At 58.7% G+C, this 10,888-nt stretch overlaps 1 protein-coding gene across 9 annotated transcripts in view; it reads right to left on the reverse strand.

Annotated features, from left to right (window-relative positions):
- Nucleotides 1–6,059, reverse strand: part of LZTS2 (leucine zipper tumor suppressor 2) — a 61,653-nt gene extending 55,594 nt beyond the window's left edge. Inside the window, exons 1-2 of one of the 9 annotated variants that reach the window (XM_032179934.2) lie at nt 5,888–6,059; nt 159–608 (exon numbers count right to left, since the gene is read on the reverse strand). In XM_032179934.2, coding sequence (XP_032035825.1) covers nt 159–566 — 408 coding nt within the window. In that variant the 5' untranslated portion in view covers nt 567–608; nt 5,888–6,059. The other 8 variants (XM_032179961.2, XM_032179942.2, XM_032179970.2 and 5 more) reach the window with 8 other exon arrangements.
- Between the last annotated feature and the right edge of the window lie 4,829 nt (nt 6,060–10,888).

Consider the following 10,888-nt stretch of genomic DNA (forward strand, 5'->3'; position numbering starts at 1 on the left):
TGAGGTCACACATCCAGAATGAGAGAGAGCTGGGATTAGGACCCAGGTCTGGTGAATCTGGAGCCCACACTCTTTCCTCTATATAAGTTTCTAAATTCCAGTTTCCCAAGGGAGGACACCCATTCTACCCAGGCCCACAAGGAAGAGCCGGTCCTCACCTTCTCCAGCTTTCCGGAGACAGGGATGAGCTTCGGTGGTGGGCCGCGGAGGTGGGCATTGTGTGCCTGCTGCTCTCGGGCATCCTCGACATCACTGCTTGGGCTGGGGGGTGACTCTGTCCGGAAGTCCTCATTGATGTAGGTGAAGGTGGTGACAGGGACAGCCTTCCTAGGGGGCACAGCTGGGCACAGTGGCTCCTGTGCCTCATAGCCACCCCGCAGCAGGCCATCCTGCTGGCGGAAGAAGGTGGGCCCAGGAGGGCCGTGGTGGCGGGGAGGAGCTGGCCCCCCGGGACAGGGCCGGCCTGAGATAAGGCTGCTCACACTACCCATGGCTGGAGCTTGTGGGGCAGTGGCAGCTTCAGGAGCAGGCTCCAGTGGCACTGGCAGAGTCTGCACAATGGCCATGGTGGCAGAGGCTCAGGCCTGGCCAGCGGCCTCGCAGGCGACCTGTAAGCAGGGCAGTGGTGTCAGAGTCCCTCCACCTTGATATCCCTCCTGACCCACTGATCCTGACCAAACACCTCCTTGACATCAGTAACAAGCCCTGATCCCCACCAAGACTCCCCCTTCAAGCGCTGGAATGAACCTCAATTACCCCTGGGCCCCAGACCACACTGCCCAATGCTGGTCTGTACAGGGCCGAGGAGTGAATTCACTCAGCAGAGATGCTGAGAGGGATGGGAGGCCTGGATGATTACTGCAGGGCCACCTGGCAGCAAAGACCCAGGCCCAAGCCCAATCCTGCATCCGCCACAGAGGCCAGGACTCAGGTGAGGGAGGGGCCCTCTCTACCAGCTTGAAGCACAGGTCCCTGGTCCTCTCAGCCAGGTGGCCTCATTACAGGGCAGTTTGGGCAGAGGTACCTCAGGGGTGCAATCAGCACCTCAGATGGTAATTAGGGAACAAAGGGCCAAGGCCAGGCAGTGCCCTGCCTCCCCCTGCTGGGCCTCAGTTTCTCTCAGACAGAGAGGCGGCTAAACTGCCTCTCTGTCGATCTGGCTAAATAAGAAACCCGTGGCTCTTAGGGAGTCCACAGGTGTCCTTTGGGGTCTCCTGCCTCCCAGAGGTGGATGCAGGCTCATACCAGTTTCCATGACAACTCCTAGCCTCTGCACACCCAATCGGTGAGGCCTGAAGGAGGCTCCACAGGCTCTGCTGCACTGCCAACCTCTCTGAAACCCTACAGCTTCAGAAGGTCCCCAAATTAACCCTGAGGGGAGGAAGGTAGATGCCCCACCTTCACCTCTGGAGGCTGCTCCAAAACCTCACTTCCACAGAGCCCAGGCAAGAGGGCTCCACCTCCCCAGGCCCTGCTCCTTCCTGGAAGCAGCTACAAGCCTCCACCCGGAACCCCCTCCCTAGTCCCAGTCCCCAGGCCGCTGATGACCAGGACTTAGGCATCTGCTGAAGTCATCATGCAAAGCGGGGCCAAGAAGTGGACAGAGAATTGCACTGGGAGTAGGAGTGTGTGCATTTAGTTATTTGTTGTGTGACTACATGCACAGGAGCATGAAAATGAACACATGTGTATGAAAATGTGTGAAAACACACGAATGTGAGTCTATGCATGTTTGATGTATCAGTTCATTCACATACATATGAGTTCATGTGTGAATTCACATGTGTATATCTTACAAGAGTATGTGGGTAAGGGGTCATTAGAAAGCCTGTGCAAGTTATAAATGCGGATCTAACAAGTGAATTTGTAGTGTATGGGAGAGACGGTGCCTGGACAGATTTGTCAGTAAGTTCATGGGTTTATGTGTGAGCTCCTATGTTTGTGTGTGACTAGGAAGGTGAGTGCACCAGGGTGTGCAGGCGAGCCTGTGAACGTGGGCACGCAGGTATGAGAGTGGTGGGAGCCCGGGTGGCTTGAGGGCCCGTTGGTGGGGGGAGCCTGTTTCCTTCTCTCTTTGGCGTGTGGGGAGAGGTGGGATATTATCCAACTCCTTTGCCTGATCTGTTCCCCTTCTTTCTCGCATGCGCTCCATTAAATCCACCGCCCTCCTTCCCACCCGAGTCAAAAGACACTGCGAACCAGGAAGGGGTGTCCACACTGGGGCAGGAGCTGCGGGGAGCTGGGGGAGGGGTAGGCCGGGGGCAGGGAGCGACCACAGGCCCCTCTGTAGGGCTGGGGCTCAGACCACCCCACACATCCCAGCCCCCAGCAGAGCAGATAGAGAACCCCCTCCCCTCCCCTCTCTGGACCCACTCCAGGGCGTGGAGTGAACAGTGGGGAAGGGACTTCTTACGGGGCCAAGGGGGCTGGCACCTCTGTTGCATTTCCCCACTTCAGCGAGCACGGAGAAAGTGAAAATTGAAGGAAGGAGACAGGCTCAGAGAAAGACAGGGACCCAAAAGAGACAAAGACTCGGAGAGGCCCGAGGGTCAGGCCGACAAGGGGACAGCCAGCGGGACCCAGTAAGCCAGGGCCCCCTAACCCCACGGAGCCGAGGGCCCGTAAGTCCAAAGTGCCACAGAGCCGGGCCCTGAGAGCCACACACCCAGGGAGCCAGAGCCAGGAGTCTGGAAAGCCAGGCCCAGCCAGGCCGGCTCCCGCTCTTGGAGCCCGAAAGAGAAGGAGGGGCAAGTGGAGGCTCCATTTTGAGAAATGCGTTTGTGGCTGTGGGAGATGGGAACCCCTCATTCTCCCCAGCACTCCCTGAGCAATCACTCTGGCCCAGGAGCACCCCCCTTTTAGCGGGCTGAGGAGAGCCTCTAGAGGGCTGGAGCTGGTTCAGGGCCGGCGATGGATCTGAAGAGTTGGGGAAAGTCTCCCTCCCACCCAAACTCCAAGGACCAGTCAAGCGGGGTCAAGTCTGCGATCACGAGTTCCCATTCCGCGGGGGGAAGCCAGGAGCCCCTGACCCATTCTCCAGAGTCCAGCCCCCCTTCCAGAAAGTGGGGGCGACTGGGGAACGCCGTCTCCCCGTTGGATTCCACCGCGCAGAAGTTGGGGGCTCCCCAGGCCGCCTCCCAGGCCCGGCCCCCCCTCACCTCCGCCGCGCTGCTCCATGCTCAGCCCCAGGCCGCCCCCAGCGCTCCACAGGCGCGCCGCCCGGCCCCGGCTCCGGCTACGGCCCCGGCCCCGGCCCGCGCGCCGCCACTCGGAGCTGCGTGGCCCAGCCCCGCCTCCGCCTCCGCGGCGCCCCCGGCCCTGGCCAGCCCCCGCCCGGTGCCAGTGGGCGGCGCCGCGCGGGGGAGGGTCCGAGGGGCGTCTCCGCCCCGGGGCGCGGACACGCGCAGGCACCCGCGTCACGCGAATCCGCCGGGGCGCACGTAAGGGCTGCTCGGCGGCAGTCGGGAGCCCTCCCTCCGACGCCCTGTGACTGCGTGTGTGGGGGCTCGGTTCGGCTCGACGCGGCGGCGGCGGTGGTCACCCTCCACCCCAGCCGGGGCCCCGGGGCCAGCGACAGCTGGTCATTGTTCCAGCACAAAGGGCCACGGCGCGGCAGCGGCCGCCCCTCCCCCTCCGCTTCTCCAGGCGAAGCTTCCCTGACACGCTGTTAGCCTCAGAGTCCCAAGCGAGAGGCCGATGGCCGGCCGTCCCCCACTCTCCGGTGCCGGGGCCCCGCGCCCTAGCCCGAGTAGGAGGCCAAGGCTCGATCCGCGCCTGCCCCGCGGCGGGTTGGAGGCGGCAACATGGGCTTCGCGGAGGCGACGCCACCTGGCGGCCGGCTCGGAGAACACACCCAGCCGCCCCCCACACGCAGGCCCTGCCCCACTCCCCGGCACGGTGCCCTTTTCCCCGCGAACCCAGGCCGGCCTCTGGCGCGACCTCGTGCTCCCCAGCCTCCCCTCGGGATCACTTGCTAAGAGAGAGGTCATTTCTCGGAGAGGAGCGGCCCCTGGCTCCCCAACAATCACTGGGGCGAACCGGTGCAAGCCTACAGCCCAAACCTACACCAGCCTCACGGCAGACAACATTCCACTTCCTCAGGGTCGCAAGTATTCTCACCTTCTCGCACACAATACAGTCTCCCTAACACCCACACGACCTTTCCCACATGCAGCCTCACCACGCAGCCACAAGCAGTCTCAGCCGTCACGTGAGTGCGCGTTCCTTCTTTCCATAATCTTCCAGTCCAACTCACACACAGACACGGTGTCACAGGCCTGTTGGGCACAGGTTCCACAACAATCCGCAGTCCTTCGCACCCAGTCATAGTCTCAAATGCACTTAGTCTCCTAACCATCTTTCACGCATTGACAGCCTCTATTCACAGTCACTCACACAGACAACTTCTTACACGCCGTGCTTCACAAATATTCTACCGCACAGCCTTTCCCCTAGGTGTCTCGGTGACCCGGTCAGGTCAGCTGATGCCTGCATCCCTGGGCAAAGACAGCCTTTCTCCCCTAACCACCCCCTCCCCCGCAGGGCCAAGGCCTGCCAGAGCTCGCCCGGGCCCCAGGAAGGAGCATCCCCCCCTTCCAGGCCACAGCCCTGGCCGGCTCTCAGCTCTATTTTTAGCTCCATGGACAGGGTTGTTTTTCTTTCTTTTTCCCTGGAAAGGGAAACACAGCCCAGCCACCCTCAGACTCACCCCAGACCCTCAGCCTCACAAGAACAGACTGAGCCCCTCTCCCCAGCAGAGCCCCCTCCTCTGGCCTTGCCCTGATCCCTGCCTCCTGGGGCACCGAGAGCCTCCTCCTCTTTCTGGCAGCCTGCCCAGCTCAGGCGGCAGCTGGGCTCAGCGTGTGTGTAGGGGTAGGGGGTGGGGCGAGGAGGAGGCATCGGGCTACTGCCCATTCCCTCATTCCCTGGGGGGAGGGGCTCGTCCTCCTTTTTCTAGCGGGGGGGTAGGCCCACTCTGGTATTGAGGGAGCGTTTACACTCATGCATTTTCTCGGGGGAGGAGACTCCGACTCCCCCAAGGAGTGGAGGTGAGGGTAGGAAGGGGACCCGCAGGCGCTCAGGCAGCTGCTCTCTGGGCTGGCGGTAACAGGCGGGGGCAGCTGTCCACTGCCATCAAGGGCCTGTCTCCGAAACCTTCAGGGATGCAGACACCAAGAATGTGTTGGGGAGGAGGACGTCCAGGAGCCCGAGTTAACCCCAGCCCTGCTCAGCAGCCCGGCCCTCCTGCTCCGCCCCGGCTCCAGGGGGCGCTGTGCTCCGGTTCCTGGGATAGGGCTTATCCCCGCTCCAGGCGGAGAATGGAACGCCGTCCGGCCTGGGACCAAGCAAACGCGCCCCGGACTAGGGTGGGGTTCCCGCCCCGTGGTGGGGTTGGGGGCACAGGCCACTGGTCTGCGGAGCTGTCACGTGCTCGGCGCCTGTTTACGTCTTGGTCTTCACCTGCGGGAGGCCAGGAAGCAGGAACCTCCGGTGCGTTCCACCCGGCCCGCCCCCGTCGGCAGTCACGGGGCTGCCCCTTTCCCGCACCCAATACGCAACCGCAGAGTGCCCTGCCCGCTGTGGGTCCGCGCGGGCCGGCTGGCGCTGTCCCTGGGAGTGCAAGGGTGGCCAACTGGGCGCGTCCTTTCCGAGTGCATGTGTGTTCGCGTGTCCCAAGTGCGGGCGTGGGTCTGTGCACGCGTGTATGGGGCCCGTCGGCGTGCGTTTTCGTGTCGCTTCCCTGTTCGGACTCTTCGCGGGCGCCCCACCAAGTGCGGATGCCCCTCCTTACCCCAACCCCTAGCTTCCCTAGAAGCGGAAAGTTCGTTCAGGAGCGGGGATGTGCGGGAGGCGGGAGTTCCTGCACCTCCGCCGCCCCACCACTCACCCAGCGCCACCTGCGCCTCGGCTCCAGCTCCGGCCCCGCTCCTGCTCCAGCGCGCCCACCTCCTTGCCGCGACAACGCCAGCTCCCTAGCCCGCTCCGAACTCTAGGTTCCGAACTCTGGGCTCCTGGCTCCCGGCTCCCAGCTCCCGGCGCCCGCTTGGCCCGACCTGGTGGAGCGGGGCGGGGCGGGGCGGCTCAGGCCGCGCCCCCCACCCAGGGAGGGGAGTGGTCTGCCCCGCACTCCACCAGCAGCCGACCCACTGCCCAGCCCAACAGTGACTCGACGGTGGCCGAGGCTGCCCGTCTGGCCTCTGACTTCACAGCTTACTGGATTTGGTTTTTGACCTGGGGAAGGGGGCGAGCATCACGTGACCGATAATTCGGCTACCTGGCTGCCTTAAGCTAAGCTGCCTATAGAGATTGACTCTGCCACCCTCCCTGCTCCGATGGGAGCCCAACCCGGTCCACTCTTGGCCCAATCTCCAAATACAGGGACAACCCCTGGGAAGCAGACAAAGAAGGCTCAAGTTTCACCAGAGCAGCTCCCACCTACCCCTACCACGTACACACCTCAGCGTGGGGCTGCCCAGGCAGAACCAGCACAGCCCCCTCCCTAGAGTAGGCATCTGCCCAGGTGAGCAGGCCTGCGGGTTCTGACCCCCTACGGGGCATGGCTGGGCTTCTCTAAGACTCATAAAGTCCCACCCACAGGCACAAACAGGAAGTTGGCCTGTATTGCAGGGAGGCCCCAAGGGGTCCCTCCCGCCATGGCACTCAAGGCAGCATGTAGGAAGGTCTACAGGTATCTGGGCCATATGGGCTACAGGAGACCTCGGTGAGTTGTTTTTTGAGAGGGAGTCTCGCTCTGTTGCCCATAATGCAGCGGCAGGATCTTGGCTCATTGCAACGTCCGCTTCCCAGGTTCAAGCAATTCTCCTGCCTCAGCCTCCAGAGCAGCTGGGACTAGAGGCGCGCGCCACCACGCCTGGCTAATTTTTGTATTTTTAGTAGAGACGGAGTTTCACCATATTGGCCAGGCTGGTCTCAAACTCCTGACCTCGTGATCCACCCGCCTCGGCCTCCAAAAGTGCTGGGATTACAGGCATAAACCACCGCGCCCGGCCGAGTTGTTTCTTCTTAAACCCATCCACAGCAGAGACGAAGCTGCCGGAGGACCAAAGCTGTCCCCTCATAGCCAAGTGTGACATACACTATCAATTAGAGGACAAGGCTGTAGATCCAACTGGACCCGGCTTAGCCAGGCCTTTCCTGAGATTTCAGGGAAATTTTTTTTATTTTTTATTTCTTCCCAATCCACCGAACCTGTGAGTCAGGGAGATTCTTAACATCCAGTTGGGTGTAGGCAGACCAGTCCTATCCCAGGGAATCTGCACAGGCCCTAGGGACCCCCCCACTGCTTTCTAGAATCCAGGGATCTGAACAGACTGGGCGGAATCATGATATGGGGTATTTAAGGCAGGTATGGAGTAGAATGTGTTTGTGCAGGTGGTAGGGCTGGGGGGAGTATTAGCTTCCCCTCCCCCTCATCATTCTGGTTTGTGCTGTGTGGGGTGTCTGCTAGAAGGGTGGGGCAAGACAAACAGCCAAGTCTATATCTATCCCTCTATCTCCAGTTCACAGAGACCTCACAAAGGTCCCCTACTGGAAACCCCTAAAAGATCTCCTGAGAACCCACCAGGCATTCTAGGGAGACAGGAATGTGGAAGCCACATCCTTACAGGTATGACTGATACGGTATTGTGCCTCTGGAAGGCATGGCTGCCGTTCAGTGTTACAGACTCTGGATGAGGCCTAGACCAGCCAACGGCTGGGAATGATTACTGTGGGATTAGGGAGGCCTGGCTCCAGCCAGTCTGGGAGAGACCCCCAAGAAGGGAGGCCCTGGAGGAGCTCTCCCCACCCCCCCAGGTTCTTCCTCACAGAGAGCAGCTTTCCAGCAGCCTTGCTCCGGATGTTTCAGGAGACATTTGTGACCAGAGTTCTCACACTCCAGAGACCACAGACCCCTCCACCAGCCCCAGAAGCCCCTTCATAGGTTGAAAGGAAGAGCCTGACAAGGCAGCCCTGCTTCCAAAGGGAGCAGGAAACCTTCCCCCAACCCTTACAAAAGGATTCTCCGCAGCCCCCTCAGAACATATTGCATTCTCACGACTCTTTCAGGCAAATCCAAAGGGAAACTGGGACTTTTGGATATCAGAGGACGAGAGATGAGAAGGTGTCATCATTTAGGAATACTTCTGACAGTCCCTCTGGATCACCTATTTTACAGTCTCCTCCAGGGCTTGTTAAAAATGATTATTACTGTACCCCTCCTCGAATCCAGAATGAGAAATGTACGTGGTGGAGGATGGGGGGAGAATGGGGCCTAGGTTCTGCATTTTTCACAAGTCCCCAGGAGTTCTGGCACACATTGGCATATGAGAAACATGGAGAGGGTACAGGAGGGAGATGGATGGGGGTGGACAAAATATGTTGAGTCTAAGTCCACTTGAGAGGTGAGTGGCTCACATCACAGAGGAATGGCCAGTCAGGCAGGGCATTGGGCTCATGTGGCCCAGTGATGAGTACCTGTGCCGGGAATCACTCAAGATCCTCAGGGAAGTTAGGTATGAGGACAGATCATCTTGTCTTCCCTAGGCCAAGAAGAGATGTAAATGGGAGGTGGGGTGTGAAGGCCCTTTAATGTCCCTGCTTCCTTGGGAGACCACCACTCAAAGGCTGCAAGCAGTGGGAGGGGACCCGTCCATTCCCTATCCCGAAAGGGAAATTCAGCTACCGACTGGGGAGACACCTGGTGGATGAATAAGAAAAAGCACAGAAACAAAGGCAATGAAAAAATCTTTTAGTAAAACTGGAAAAGGCTCTACAAAATGTCCTAACTCCAGCTGTCTTGAGGCAGCACACAATGGCATCAGTGTCTAGGTGGCAGGCACTCCGGGCTGACAGCTTCCTTCCATGGCTCTATGACCAAGCAACCCAGCCCGAGGCAGCTCCCACCAGTGAGGCCCTGATATTGCAGGGCTAAGCACCTAGGATCCAATTCTAGTACATGCCACCTCATGCCAGGCTCTACAAAGTGGGGAGCGGAGGGGCTTGCTACCCACTGTATTACCCTTTGACTTTGAAAGCCTAGGCTGGAGTTTCGCATGAAGTCCCCAATTCCCCTCCAGGTTCATGGGGCCTGACCTCACTGCCTTGAATCTGACCTGCTCATTCCTACCTCAGGGCTTGGATTTCCTTTTCCCTCTGCCTGGGTCCCCTTCTCCGGATATTCACGTGGCTCTCTCCTTCTAGTTGTTTAGGCCCCAGCTCACATGCCCTTGGCTCAGAGACACCTTTTCAGACCACTTATCTACACTAGCCTGCCAGCACTCTATCGCATTTCTATTTTCTTTACAGCATTTTTCACTAAAACTAGGTTTTCTGCTAATTTGTTCATTGCTTGCTTGTCTCTTCCACCAGAATGCATGCGGGCAGGGACTTCATCCCTCTTTTCAGTGCTGTAGATACAGGACCTCAAACAAAGCCTGAGCAACACAGTAGTTTCTCAGTAGTCTGCTACACTGAATTTTCTCACTATGGAAACCTGCGCTAGTTTAGGCCCCTCAGACTGAGAAGGGCACACAGCTCAGGACCACAGGATAGAGGATCCCTCACAGAGTTTTCTGCTCCGGCCTGTCCTATCAGGCTCATTTCAGTGACTAGCTCTGCACGGCCTTCACTTTGAACGCTTGGAGGTGTCTGGCTGGTCGGGAGTGGGGGCCTGGCCTGAGCAAATCTCAGAGTTCGGTGTTGTAGCCCGCTTTTTGCCAGAAGAGGGCTTTTTGGCCACTGGTCCAGTGTCATCCTTGAGCTTCTTGAGCCGGGCTTTGTTCTTTGGTGGAATGGAGAAGGTGAGGGAGTTCTTGTTGAACTCAAGCGGGAAGACACCTACATCTCCATCAAAGCGGTTCTTGGACACCTGCAGATACCGTTTCCCTGGCCCGGTTACCAGCTTCCTGTCCTGCAGGATCAGAACATTGTCTGCTTCCTGGCTTGCCTGCGGAACAGGGGGCAGAAGGAGGAAAGCAGGAGTAAGAAGACATGAGCAAAGCAGAAAGGAAGGCTGACAGGGCAGGGAGGAGTGATAAGAATGGGGAGAGGGAGTGGGTACAGTGGCTCATGCCTGTAATCCCAGAACTTCGGGAGGCCGAGTCGAGTGGATCACGATGTCAAGATATCAAGACCATCCTGGCAAACACGGTGAAACCCCATCTCTACTAAAAATACAAAAAATTAGCCAGGCGTGATGGCATGCACCTATAGTCCCAGCTTCTTGGGAGACTGAGGCAGGAGAATCGCTTGAATCCGGGAGGCGGAGGTTGCAGTGGGCCAAGATCGTGCCACTGCACTCCAGCCTGGGCAACAGAGTGAGACTCTGTCTCAAAAAGAAAAAAAAAAAAAAAAAAGAATGGGAGAGGGAAAAGCACTTCCTCCCGTGACCAAAGCTCTTTGAACTACTGACCACGATGCTGGGGCCACTCAAATCTTTCAGTTCCCTGACAAGCTTGCTACTGTTTCAGACACTGCCTGTGCTGTTCCCTCTCTTCTCCACAGTGGGCCACCCCACTCAACCTCAGCTTCTTCTCTTTTAGGTCTCAGTCTAAATGTCACATCTGATGAAGGAGACCATTCTTTTTTTTTTTTTTTAAAGACAAGGTCTCAGCCGGCCATGGTGGCTCACGCCTGTAATCCCAGCACTTTGGGAGGCCGAGGCGGACGGATCATGAGGTCAGGAGATCAAGACCATCCTGGCTAACACGGTGAAACTCCATCTCTACTAAAAAAATACAAAAAATTAGCCGGGTGTGGTGGCACATGCCTGTAGTCCCAGCTACTTGGGAGGCTGAGGCAGGAGAATCGCTTGAACCCGGGAGGTGGAGCTTGCAGTGAGTCGAGATCACGCCACTGCACTCCAGCCTGGGCGACAAAGCGAGACTCC

Source organism: Hylobates moloch, unplaced genomic scaffold (assembly GCF_009828535.3).
Source record: "Hylobates moloch isolate HMO894 unplaced genomic scaffold, HMol_V3 SCAFFOLD_3, whole genome shotgun sequence".
Taxonomy (NCBI): domain Eukaryota; kingdom Metazoa; phylum Chordata; class Mammalia; order Primates; family Hylobatidae; genus Hylobates; species Hylobates moloch.